We start from the raw sequence: 13,446 nt of genomic DNA on the forward strand, positions 1-13,446 counted from the left end.
ATAAATGTCAAGTAGAACGGCGCTTATGAGTCTGTGTTGAGCCGTCATTCTTGTAGGGTAAAAAAAAAGGGGGGAGGTTAGATTCGAGTCTTTCTGTGTGTGTTGGGGAGGTAAGTCCTCTTGCCTGAGACTCCTTGAACATTAATTTTCTTCTTGTCTATATATATATAACAACCTTATTGTATACTTTTCTTCTTTTTTCTTTCTCTTTCTTTCTTTTTTCTCTTTTTCTGAATAATGCCAATTGCAACAAGGCCTTCTCCACTCATCACACCTGCAAAATTAGCACCCAACATTGAGCTTGCCACAGTAATTTCATATGAAAAGCGTCAAGATCAAAAAATTTGGTACACTATCAAAGTAGAATCCAAAGAAACCAAGGCTTACCTAATTGGAAGAAGATATGAAGATTTCGCTCACTTTTCTCAAAAATTACATGATCACTTTAGCAAAGTTCGTGCTGGATCACGCTTGCCACCTAAAATCAAAAACCGATTGAATATCTTACCTACGAGTAAACAACAGCATGCTCAACGTGCAGACGAGCTAAACCAATTTCTGTCCATGCTGTTCCAAAAGCAGCTCACTTCGATAACTGGATCTTATTTGGTGCTTGAATTCTTTGGTATACAGAAATCAGATTTAGTAGCCTATGAAAGAAAGTTTGAGGAGATCTGCAAACAAATGACAAATGAACATGTGCCTCCCACGCCACAACCTTCTCAGTCTCAAAGGCCATTTGATTCTAAATGGAAACGACTTCGTTGTACATCTTTTTTAGCTAAATCACCACCTTCGACAACCAATTTGTCTTCTTTATGCAGTCAAGCAGCCAACAAAATCATGCCTTCTTGGCACCGTAATCACAGTACTCCTCAACCTTCTTTCTCAACGCCTGTGGTTCTTGACGTTTCATCTAAATCCATGCCGAATGGTTATCGTCCAGCCAGAGCACCACTCAAGAAGAGCAAATCCAGTCTTTGCATTATCACAGAAAGTCAGGAACAATTACCACCATTGCCTGTCCACCCTCTATCAGAAAAGTCACCTGTGAGCAGCATTGCATCTTCCCATGTAAGCGTGAGCACACATGCAACTACAGTTGATTCGCCTAAGAGCACGATCAAAGTCAAAGTGATTTATGATGTGGACAATATCGTTGTGATCCAAGTGCCTCGATCCATTACCCTCAGCGATTTGCGCTCGCGTATTCAACAAAAATTTTCCGACCCTACTATGGAAGGCTGTGTACATCTCAATGCAGTTGACTTACTCTACAGTGATAGTAGCAGTAGTTGCTGCAGCATAGCATCTAACAAGACAACGGACATGAATGTACCGGTTATTTTGATCCGTAAAGAACAAGACTTGGCTCAAATTATGCAGACAAAATGGAACAGACTGGAAAAAGTTACTCTGCGCTGCATTATGTAAACACATATCACTTTCCCTCACTCTCTTTTTTTTCTTCTCTCCTTAACAAAATGTTCATATTTGTGTAAATAGCACTACAAAATTCCATCCTTTTTTTTCCTTTTTACTGGTTAAATAGTTCTTCATTCCTTTCTTTTTTTTTATAATATAACTTTAAGCCTTTTAAACGAATAGTAAATAATAATAATAATAATAAAAACTTTCTCCTTAAACAAAAGAAGAGAGACAGACATTCCAATGAAAAATATATGTTTATTATTTCTTAACCAGCAAGCAATAACTTAAAGAACCTTTTTCTTCTTAAACGATTTTTTTAAATGCTTTTCTAATGTTTGTTGCTTGAACATAAAGATTTTATATGCATTGCTGCTCTCTGCAGATTTTCGTTGTTGAAATAATGGTAGAAAAGAAGGTGGCAATAATTGTGGCATTGTCATGGGCCTATGAATATCATTTGAATGCGTTTGGTTCTGTTTGAACACAAATGTGTTTCCCTCGTATTTTTTGAAATCGACTGTGATATTCATGCGATTCAGTTGGTCTTCAATGTCTTTTGCATACATCTTCATCTTGAATACATCGTGTGCATAAGCTTGTGTACTCTTCAACAGTATTAGATTTGTCTTGAACTGTTCTTCAATATCATACTTGAATTGTGCGATATTATATTGAAATATGCGTTTGGCTGTATTGTGGATAGCGAAAAACATATGATGGTACGTACTTTGATCGCATCCTCCCTTCTTGAGTTGAATCAATGCCTCCAACAGTTCCAAGTTGGTCAGGAGGCAGTCAGTTAAGATATCATGAGGCGGCGAGAACTGAGGATGCAGAAACTGATAAAGCACAATAAGACGCACTGAATTATAGCAAAGATGGAAATGAAGCTCGGCGATGGTTTTGTGTTTAGGCAATTGCGCATACCACTGAGTTAGCCCCTGAGTAATTTCGTAATAGAGTTTAGAAGGTACTCTTTGTTGCCGGTGTGGAGAATTCGCCATGGTTGTTTGAAAGGCAAAAAGTCTTCCAGACTGGAGTGCTCGAATGTAACGACGCATATAGTGCGCGAGGACAGCAAAGCTGTAGAGTTGGTGCGGGTCCGTCTTTGGTTTCTGAAGAGAGATTCTTTCTACTTGTTGCATATCAAGCCATGGTACAGAGCCAGGCAACAAACAGTCTCTGTTTAGGGTAAGACACATCCAAGCATCAATGTAGTACCAGCGAAACCAGCATCCCAGTATGGCCTCATCCATATTGATTGTTGCTAATGTCTTTGTTGGGTATGTCAATAGAGAAGGTGCGCTTGCTTTCTTCGTGTTGGTAGCGGCTGTTGCCAAATGTTGCAATGAGATGGATGCTAGTCCACCCCAAGTACGTTGTTGTTCATACAATCGAAGGAGATTGGAAGTATAGCTCAAGCAAAAATAAGATTGGATAATAATAGGTTGCATATCATCAACCAGGATATCACCCACATTTTTTCTTGCTTGCTCATAAAGCACAAATGCTAATTGTTTAGAGTATGAAATATCACTTTCTGATTGATGTTCCATATGGCTAACAAGAGTGATAGAAGCAATACAGTACACAATTGCTCGAGGAGCGCGTCGCCAGTCCTTGATCATGTCGACACTGATGGGAGCTACTCTGAAGCCGATACAGCACCAGTGTTTCACTGCTCTGTCAATAAGAATATCGATTATTTGTAAGCTTTCAATATTGAGCTGTATAGAGGGTGGTAAAGTAAATTCAGCGCTGGAAAGGTTTACCAGGTCTCCCTCTGTAGTAGACCAGCATTTTGACTTTCGGTTTTGTGCACGAACTCTCAGGGAAGAAGATGTGGGATGAGTTTCAAGTTCTTCGATATCTTTCAGTGCGGTTTGAAGGTCAGAGAAATTGTTGAGTTGAATCACAATATTGTCTTGCTCTTCTTCTAAAGACATGAAGTTGTCATCCCAAATAGCTGTTGAAAACAACTGTTGTTGTTCTGCATAAATGATAGTATTATAGTTTTGATTTTCTTGATAATAGACTAAATTTTGCTCTTGTTGGTTTCTTTCTACGAATTGGTGTTTCAAATAATCAAATAAAATTTTCTCGGTGGATTGTGGTGAAAATGATGCATTTGTATTTTCTTCAATATGATTTTGCATATTTGTATAAAAAGGAAAATAGAACTTTCTTTTCCAGGAAGAAGTAATAAGAACAAAATGTATACATTTTTATAAGAAAAACTCATGTAAATAAACTATCTAATTTTCAAGGAGTAAAAATTAAGGGGTGAAATAAGCCTATTATGTTTTTTGGATTCGTAAGTTCAGTAAAGAAAAAAGAATAAGCTTTTGTAACAGCTTGCTTTTAAAAATACCTGATTGTACAAAGTTTGTGACATCCAAGTTTACGTCTTTAAAAGGGAATACAGATAGATAAAAAAACACATACACAAAAAGAAAGACAAAGAAAAAAGGCGCAGAGATAAAGGTGATGAAACAAAGAAATGCGCATGTATGTCTTCTATCATCATCGATCAATATGTATTCATAAAGACATATCCGCTTTCTCCTCCTTCTTTTGATTTTTTTTTTAAAAACCAGTACAATGTTTACTTGAGTTTATTTACATCTTGGCTTTATTTTCATTCAGTTTTTTGGCAATAGTTTTTTGATTTGCAGAAGGAACACAATTATCTTCACCTAAAATGTCTGCTAGTCGAAGCACTCTAGTACTCACTTTCAGGGGCAAATAATCTATTAGATCAACCAGCCAATAAGATTGTAGTAAGCCTTACCTGTTGCATTATCTCTTCTATTTTTGCCCTCTCTTCTAAATCGACCAATTCGCTCTACTAGTTCCCATAGATGGCCTCTAGGAATGAGCACACCATTTTGGCGTTCTGGTGTATAATCTGGACTGATGGCTACTTCGGACCATGGTTTGGGACTGTTGTGACGTTTCTTGAGCAAGATATTCTGCTCTTGATAACGCATAAACGCATTACTCAGTGTCTCCTTATTGACAGCTTCTAGATAGCTCAGATCACCTTGATAATAGAGGGTCTTTCCAAGGGATTGCGTTCGGTTAGAAAACAATGCACTATCAACCCAAATGGGTTGTTGGCCTGCTGTCATACTAGGTGGTGCCAACGTGAATAGACTGACAGCAGCAAGCCAGTAAGATTCAATAAATGGCCAAATTAAGAAGCACAGAAAATCTACACCATTAGAGAAAAAGAGAAAAGAATCCAAACCACCTACCATAATTCTCTCTACCACATTGTCTTTCTAAATCAGCTAGGCCTACCCAGCCATCATCGCTTAATTCAATCACATTATTATCCGTAAGCCATTGAACTGTACGTCTGGTATTGTTCTCTACACCTCCTGGCTTATAAATCATGTCTAGTTTTAACAAACTAGAGAGAAAGGAAACTTCATCCAACAAATCTTGATAAGTCATGCGTTGTAAAGGTTTTCCACCACCTTTCTTTACCACAGTATAAAGTGCAGCACATACTATAGCTTCTTCCACAAATAAATGAATGACTTGGTTACGGTAGTAAGATAACTCAAAAGCGGCAATAGGGTAGAATGTAGGTTCAACAATATCTTTACCCTTTCTCTCACCAATTAAGTCCTTATGGATCACAACAGTTCTGTAAAAAAAAAAGGGAGGTTAATTTTAAACCATGACTAATAAATGCAACCTTACTTATCAACAATTTCTCCAGTAGACATGTCATGGAATTCAGAAACTTGCCCACCTTTGCTTTCAATGATCTTCTTGAGCCAGTCAACACGTCGAATAAGTTCACTTCGACCAACACCTCTACCTCTTAATGTTAAAATAACCGTACCAACTAAGGCAGAAGGCATAATAACAGAAATAGCATTCTATAGAGTTGTATGATTTAACAATGTCAAAACATGTTTGATAAACTTACAATATCAGCCAATACTCTAGAGACAACAGACATGAGTTAAACTCTAAAATGACATGAAGCAGCCATATTTACCTATAACCAAGTGACTTGAGTAAGATAGACTTTTGAATAGGATCAGTGGCATCAATAGGACTATCAAACAGTATTTAGCTTTTATCGATAAGTACGTGCATTACCTCCTCATGTTAATCTGATCATCTAACCATTCTTTTAAGGAATAAGGCTTTCCTAAACGAACTATTTTTGGTTTAATAATGTGATTTCCCACATCATTTTTTTTTTTTACCATCAACACGACCCCATTTGAGTTGTAATAACCGAGTGTTTGTCAGTACACCCCTAAATGCAATATGCATTGATACGTATGAAAAAAATCGTATGATTCTTACCACAAACTTTCTTTCTCTTTTGGTGTGCCAAGTAGCTCAGTTGCATAACTTGAAGTTTCAATGATTTTATCATAACCAATTGAGATAGGTACAATGTAACAATCTGAGAAACGTTGGTCAATAAGAGCATCCAAGATTATTTTGACGACGCCTAATTTAGGTTGAAGTAATTTGCCTAGTCTTGAACGTGTTCCCTCCACAAAACATTCAAAGTTCACTAGATAAAATAAATAAAAATAGTGTTTTGTGTATACACTTACTTCCTTCAGACAACAAAGTAGCCATGTATTCTTCTAAAATAGTCTTATAGAGTTCATCATTTCCCCATTCTCTACGAATATAGACTGCGCCAGATGACTTGAGTAATTTGCCCACAACAGGCATATCAAGATTATCTCCTGCAACAATATGTGGGATTTGGATACCTATTCTGTTTAAATCATGCAAGCGTTTTCTTTTCCTGTTTAATTACCTAATCTAAACATCAAGTAAGATGCAACTAGATAGTCAATATGTGATTTATGAGAGGGTAGAAATATCAATGATTGCTTTTTCTCTTGAGCAATCAATGCCACTCGTTTTAACTATACAGAAAAAAATAATTTGAGTATACATTTGTAAGCAATTTTGTTACCTCAACCCATTCACTTTCTCGAATGTGAACCCCTTGATGATAGAGTCGTACAAGAATATTGTTCACAACGAACGCAAAGAATCTAACAACATGAATAAGAATATTACTAAATTTTATGTCTACCTCAAAGTGCGTTTACTGTCTGGTGTAGCCACTGCTTTTTTTACAATGGCAGCAGCAACCACTTCAAGCTCTTTTCGAAGTGCCTTTCTTTGCCTCTCAATTCTTTTGTCATTTTCTTTCCATTTCTTTTGTGCTACCAAAACTTTTGTTTGATGATCTGCAAGCAATTGAATAATTTCTTGCACTAAGAAATCATGGTAAACGATAGTTTATGCATCTAAAGAACTACACACCTTTTTTACTTTCTAGAACCATCTTTCTCATTTTTTGTGAATAACCTGGATAAAGAATCTTTGTTCCAATGTAATCTGTGTATCCACGCCATCCCTAAATAGAAAGATGAATAAAAGGATCAAGTGCTTTCACTTTGAGCTTACAGCGCCTTGATAATATAGGCCCATATTCAGCATGAATGCCACTGGATCTTCTCTTATCCGACGTGGTTCTTTTTCACTAAATACAGTATCAATGGCATGTACAATGATTGTTTATTACATACACAACGTTACGGTGTTCATTATTTAACAGGTCGCGCTTAACGTGAATAGGAAGTGCACGGGGCTTATTGACAGTATTGTAGTCTTCTCCTGACTTTTTATATTCTTCTACAAGATCCTGTAAACGTTTCTCTGTCTTTGTGTTTGCCATGAATAAGAAAAAAAAGAGAAAAAAGAAAGATGACATGAATTTTTTTGTGGAGTTTTTTAGTATGTGTGCAACGAGTAAAAAAAAAAAAAAAGTTGGCTTTCAGGGTAAACTCGGGTAGCATGTGAAAGGAACTCTCCTTGAATGTAACTCTTTATTTTAAGAAAAAAAAAGAGAAGAAACAGATCAAAGAACTATTTAAGCAGAAGCAGCAACAACCTTCTTGGCTTGAGTACCTAAAGAAATCATTGTGAATATCCCTATAATTCATTTTCGTTTATCATATTTACCTTCACGGAAACCGTTCTTGAAACGACGTTGAACGTCCTTCAAGTGAGCCATACGACCAGTACCGGTGGTCTTTCTACGCTTACCCTTTTCAGACCAGTTGACTATAAAGATATAAGTATGTTTAACTAATCAATGAGGAGAAATGCAACTTACAAGATCTGGTCTTGGCTGCAGGGTAACCACATTGAGCACAGGTCTTTTTTTGCTTGTGGAAAGAGCGGTTGCCACAACGTCTGCAAAGAGTGTGGGTCTTGGTGTGACGTTTACCGAATGAACTAGTACCCTTAGTCTATATAATGGCGTTGATTAACATTACTGTCATATAAGAAAATTGTATCATATTGCAATTCCAGCATCGAATATGATGTGCATCTCATTTCATCCATTATCCATCCATCGTTTCTGTTGCAATATGATAATAATCCATACCATCTTTTAAAGAAACCGTTTAGAAAAGGAGGGAAAACAACACTGCAGAGGGTAGACTATCCCTTGTGATCATGGACTCTCATTCACCCCCGCCCACTCTGTTCCTCTCTCTATACTTCTGCCCCTTCCCTCTCTCCTATCTCTCTCTCTCTCTTTCTCTCTCCCCCCCCCCCCACACACACACATTTTCGCCCGTTGCTTGTAACGCCCTGTGTGCAAGAAAGCCTAATTTCTACCGGACTTATTTCCCGGTTCGGAGCGAATCCTTTGCATCGGAAATTCAATGCAGTCGTATTCTGCATACTCAGTTCAGAGTCACCAGCTCAATGAATCAAGCGTTTGGTACTAAATTACTCATTCATGTAATAGAGACGTTAGAAAAACAAATGCTTCAAGTAAGTCAAGCGGCTTCTCCGTAATTGAGACATCTTTTTCAATTTATGTACAGATTAATTTCGTATAACGAAGAAATTGAGAAAAAAGAGCGCAATCTTAAGGAAGTGTTTTGGATGAACGAATTTAAACAAAAGTAGGGGTCATCCATATCCCCTTTAGTAGAAGTTGCCTCGCTTTCCAAGACAAAATTACGTATCAATTGGCTTTCAACTTTAGGGCTACTACTTTCGTATTGCTTGAAAGCATTCAAGAGGCCATATCGAACGAGTTGTCTTGATTACAAGCATTGACAAAGGAGTTTTTGATATAAAGAATGGCAGATCTGGCAAGAAGCTCGATAGAAACATCAATATAGCAAGAATTATACTTATTTGGGTTCAAGAAAAAAATATAAAGGTTTGCTGCATCTGTAACATCAGACAAACTATTCTCTTCTTCCAAGTCCGAACAGGAAGATGTTTCTTCCGTTTGTTGGGTTCAGATATGCCCACAAAGCAAGACATCATATTTTGTTGCAAATTTTTCTTTGATTTCCTTTAAAGCAACATCGTTTTCTTTTGGATTGACTGTAATCGATTGAAGAGGCGACAATTAAACTACCATTTCCACTTGCTTGACACTGATTTCTGATCCTGTAATAAGCGCCACCATAGATACAGACGTAATATTAATGCAGCTCGTGTTTCGATTGACACTAAACATATATTTGCTATAGTGGCTTGTCGATGGTTTAAACATTACAGCCAAACTAGTTGATTTGAAAAGCAAGGAAGTAAATTATGTGCGATTCAAAAGCTGTAAGTATCCCAAAGCATAATAGATTAACTGTAAATGGTGTAGAATAAAAGCTTAGATTGTTTATTTAACAAAAAAAGAGAGAAAGGCCTAACATTTGATGTAGCCGCTATTTGCATCAATCATAAGTTAGTATTGGTTAGTCACATTGTGTATAGTAGTATGAATGTAATGAGAAGATAATGTAACGCAAAGAAAAACAAACAAACAATCCACTTCTCAATGATAATATTCTTTGTTATTCCTCAGAACAAGAGTTGGTTAACCTTGAACTTTGCTAAATGGCTTTACACAACCATACCAGTAGCACTACGCCTATTGATACGGACACATCAGTGTTTCCTAGTCTGTTATGATACATGGCTCGGGGAGAGTTATTCAACTAACTCTTCGTATCTGTGTAAGTATTTCAAATGTAATGATTAATGTCTGTTACTAATTTGTTCTCTGCTCTTTCCTATAACCTAATGTAAGTAACAATATAAATATTACTTATATATCTCATACTCTGCTTAATATTTTATTTTCTCACAACGAGTTTCTTTTTTCCAATGAAGTGTACACATAAATACATATGCATGTATATATCTGTTACTAAATTAACGTTTGGTTTGTAGATCAAAGAGGAATTTTATGAGAATGGTCTAAATTGGAATGACAACTTGACAAAGTTTCCGAGAAGCAAGACCTTGTCCTACATGAATGAAGCAAGCAAGCTTTAAGATGATGTATTGGTAATACATGCTAGCATCTTAAATGAAGCGTAAGCCATATTTGTTAGTATTTGAGTTCTGATAAGATGCTGACTCTTATTGCTAGCGTTGCTTCTCATAAGCGAGGGTGCCATGAAGAAATAGTAGAAGCAGTATTTATCCTTTTCTTTTTTCTCTTGTTGCAATACATACCTTCAAGATGCTAAATGCTGACATGTTTAGGCTTGATATGTAAGTTCTTCTTAGCATATAACTTGTTGTAATAATACCTGATTTCATTTATTCTTTAGGCAAGACGAGCATATGAGTGGCTGTACGTTGAAGCCGGACTTTTTGATTTCTGTTCTTTCTCGTTCTGAAGAGCAGCTTGATGTCTATTCTATGGAGACAAAAACACCAAAAGCAAACAAAGGAGACATGTATTTTGTGAAGCTTGCCAATACAATGAAAACCATGGTAGATGAACTTGTGTCGCGTGGCTGACCCCTTGCCGATGCTGTGTCTTTTCGTACACTTTTGCATAGCAATTCAATGCTCACATACCAAATGAACCTGGCAGACGATGGTATTCATCTCATGAAAGAGACAAGTTTTGTCCCGCTGCCTTATTCGTTTGAGCGCTTGGAGGTTCTTCTACCGATGATAAGCCCTATTGTTTATGTCAACGAAAGCATGATTCGAATCCATAGGAAAGCATTGCTGCTAATGCAGAAGCTGTTGTGGGGCTTCAAACTGAGAAGAATTAGCATCCATTTCAACGTCCCTCAAACTGGAAAGTAAGAGAAGTCAATTGACTTGTCCTCCTTCTTTTTCTGCTGCTTCTCTTGGTCTTAATTTCTTTAATATAAACAAATTATTTCTATTGCCCATATCCAAACTATCATATGCTTCATTTTTGAAACGATACATTACTTGATTTCTTGCACAAAATGTCATTATACAGATCTTTCATGAACTGAATTTTAGTCGAGTTGACTTAATTTTTGTGGCAGTGAACTACTCGATACGTATTCGATTAAAATAAATAACCTAGGTGAGCAGTTAGGTAAAAGCATCACAAGAATAGCTTAAGAGGTAATTAAAGTCATTCTTGAGGCATTTTTCACTATTCTTTTCACCTCTTTTAAGTCTTTGTTCATGCTTTTGCTATTTTTACGCTTATGTTCAATATTTTTCTTTTTTCTTTATGAAAAAATAGCAAGAAACAATACGACACAATAAGAAATAGCGAAAAAGTAATGCATCTTACACTTCGTCTTCAAATATTTTAAAAAAAAATACCGATTGTCTAATCAACTATTAATTGCTTGTTGTGCTTGGATCACTTATTCATTCGTTTCGTTTTGCTTTAGTTGCTAAATACAGCAATATCTTTTTTATGTGATGCGACGAGTTTCATTCAAACTCTTTACAAATACAGAAAAATACGTCGCACAGACTCGACATTCATTTTTTTGGGATGTGAAATCTGCAGAGTATTACCATGGCTTTCCTTGACCACAATTTTCCCGAAAGTTTAAGGAATGAGAAAAATCCTATTAGGCGTCGTTTTGTCATCCTGTAAGCTCCTTAAAAGTTTATTGTATTAATGACTATGGAGCGATTCAAGTATATTTTAATTGTTAGAAGCTATGCATGTAAAGATTAGACAAGTAATACTGGTTTTTAGCCAGAAGATATTGAACGATGCATTCAAAAAAAAAAGAAGGAGTGGTATCTACATTTAGCTTAAAGAAAATTAGTTTAAATAGATAATCTAAACGTATAATCAAAACGTGAAAGAAGAAAACAGAACATACAAGGTTTGAAGATGCACCTTCAATGCAAGAAATGAAATATGTCTAGAGTTTATTTATTTCTTTGGATACTCATTCATTAAATTTATAGAATACAATTCTGGTCATTATAGAACTAAAGTATTTTGCTGTTCCGTATGTTTTTTTTATACAAATTCAGAAAAAAAAGTAAACAAAAGCGCATACAGTCAGAATCATTCTTTTCTTTGTATTTGATTGAATGTGCTTAACAAAAGTAAATAAGAATAGTTTCCAATCGCATGCAGCAATAAGCTTACGTTTCTAATTTGTCACTGTAACATATTGTGGTGATGCTGTTGTCAGTTTTTTATCATTATTGAAAAAAGATGCTTCCAGTTAATACACATCCAAGAGCATAAAAGATCTAAATACAGTTCTATTATTACTTGTGTTTTTGAGGCTTTTTCTTTCTTTCGAATGCAAGCCTCAAGGGAGTGGTCCTCAAAAAAATAACAAGTTCACTAGTACATTATATCTGAGATATATGAGGCCAAGTAGTTTGTCAAATTCGATTGTTTGATTTTGCCCAAACAATTATATGTCCCTAAGGAGAAGCTTTGGTATCTTTCCTCTTAACAAATAAACAGCAGAAAAAAAGTAAACTACAGATCACTTATTAAGAAATTGCTATTTGAGTAAGCGTTTTAATTTAAGCTTTGCCTGTAAAGTATGGCATTAAATGACATTAAATAAAAGGTAGCAAGAGAGTGGTACTTTTTGTTTGTTTACCGAGGGCAAACTAACGTTAGCTTACCCATTAAAAAAGGAAAAAGAGGAAACAAACTTTGTTTGCCGCTCCATATTCCTTACAGAAAATAGTTGCTTTAATTTCCTTGCGCATTCTTTCAAGTAAAAATGAAAAATTATCATTTCAAAACTTTTTCTGGACCTATTAGATATCTGATCAAAGTCCTTTCTCTTTTATTGGAAATCCATTTTGATAACTGTGGCTTTTTTCTTTGGTTTGAAGCATATGTAAATGCATCGCCTCGAGACTATTTGTTTCTACATAGTTTAAATAAATACAAATAACCATTGAGCGGATATGATTAAACTCTATTTCGTAGTGTGACAAGACTAAGATGTTTATCACGAGAAGAAACAGAGAAAAATAATAACCTTCACTCAAAAAAAAAAAAAAAAAAAAAAAAAAACTTCGGTATACAAGAAACCACAGCTTTGATTTGTTTTACTTTGAGTACTAACAAATAAAGAAAATACATTGCTTTTTTTTTATCTAATGGTGGCGAAGTTGGCGTTTTTTATAATCAAAAGAGCACAAGGATTATATATAGATATATTCATAAAACAAACAAGAACCCAAGAAAATAAGCGGCAACGTATATTTGTATCCCATGCAAATCTAAAATGCCAGTGTGGTTTACTTTGAATATTGATTTATTTTAAAACATAAGGCATAAATGTATAAACATATGAGATAGTGGAAAAGCAGTGATATAGCTAGCATAGCGAGATAAAGGGGAAGGCCAATAACAATAAAATAAAAGGCTTGCGAGTTTTTTGTTTTATTCAAAGTCATTTGTATTTACGATGTTGTCCACGCTTTTGACGACTAAAGTGCGAGTCTATCACATGTCAGTTTCCTATCATTTATTCGTCAAGCTTACCTTCAATTGGATTTAGCATATGCGATTGTTTGCCAAAGCTCATCATGGATGAACGCATCTTACTCTCTTCCGAGTCTACGGGTAATAAGTATCCAGGATGTTACAAATATGCACTTACTTGGATTGTAATGTTGATGTGAAGTACCAGACGAAATAGAAGAAGCAGAAGACGATTTCCTATCAATAAGGGGAGTTGCCAATTGCTGCTCAGT

General features: G+C 35.7%; 4 protein-coding genes across 4 annotated transcripts; 1 reads left to right on the forward strand and 3 right to left on the reverse strand.

Moving 5' to 3' along the window:
* The first annotated feature begins 144 nt into the window (after window positions 1–144).
* On the forward strand, window positions 145–1,650 carry B0P05DRAFT_554991 (uncharacterized protein). The gene has a single exon (XM_051579741.1). The coding sequence runs from the start codon at window positions 238–240 to the stop codon at window positions 1,432–1,434; it is 1,197 nt and encodes a 398-aa protein (XP_051431837.1). The 5' UTR covers window positions 145–237; the 3' UTR covers window positions 1,435–1,650.
* An 18-nt stretch (window positions 1,651–1,668) lies between these two features.
* B0P05DRAFT_554992 (uncharacterized protein) lies at window positions 1,669–3,744 on the reverse strand. The gene has a single exon (XM_051579742.1). The coding sequence runs from the start codon at window positions 3,585–3,587 to the stop codon at window positions 1,716–1,718; it is 1,872 nt and encodes a 623-aa protein (XP_051431838.1). The 5' UTR covers window positions 3,588–3,744; the 3' UTR covers window positions 1,669–1,715.
* A 306-nt stretch (window positions 3,745–4,050) lies between these two features.
* B0P05DRAFT_590154 (uncharacterized protein) lies at window positions 4,051–7,168 on the reverse strand (the record flags this gene model as incomplete). The annotated part of the gene is made up of 16 exons (XM_051582783.1): window positions 4,051–4,181; window positions 4,223–4,645; window positions 4,689–5,086; window positions 5,143–5,324; window positions 5,375–5,390; window positions 5,447–5,506; window positions 5,551–5,611; window positions 5,661–5,713; window positions 5,764–5,980; window positions 6,024–6,188; window positions 6,236–6,347; window positions 6,398–6,479; window positions 6,521–6,704; window positions 6,763–6,847; window positions 6,898–6,973; window positions 7,020–7,168. 16 exons carry the CDS (start codon window positions 7,166–7,168, stop codon window positions 4,051–4,053), a joined length of 2,394 nt encoding a protein of 797 aa, XP_051431839.1.
* Window positions 7,169–7,191: 23 nt separating this feature from the next.
* Window positions 7,192–8,059, reverse strand: B0P05DRAFT_555003 (60S ribosomal protein L37). The gene is made up of 4 exons (XM_051579743.1): window positions 7,886–8,059; window positions 7,610–7,745; window positions 7,456–7,557; window positions 7,192–7,401 (listed from the first exon to the last, which is right to left on the reverse strand). Exons 1-4 carry the CDS (start codon window positions 7,886–7,888, stop codon window positions 7,364–7,366), a joined length of 279 nt encoding a protein of 92 aa, XP_051431840.1. The 5' UTR covers window positions 7,889–8,059; the 3' UTR covers window positions 7,192–7,363.
* Window positions 8,060–13,446: the final 5,387 nt, after the last annotated feature.

This window comes from Gilbertella persicaria (assembly GCF_025201335.1).
Source record: "Gilbertella persicaria strain CBS 190.32 chromosome Unknown B0P05scaffold_41, whole genome shotgun sequence".
Lineage (NCBI taxonomy): Eukaryota > Fungi > Mucoromycota > Mucoromycetes > Mucorales > Choanephoraceae > Gilbertella > Gilbertella persicaria.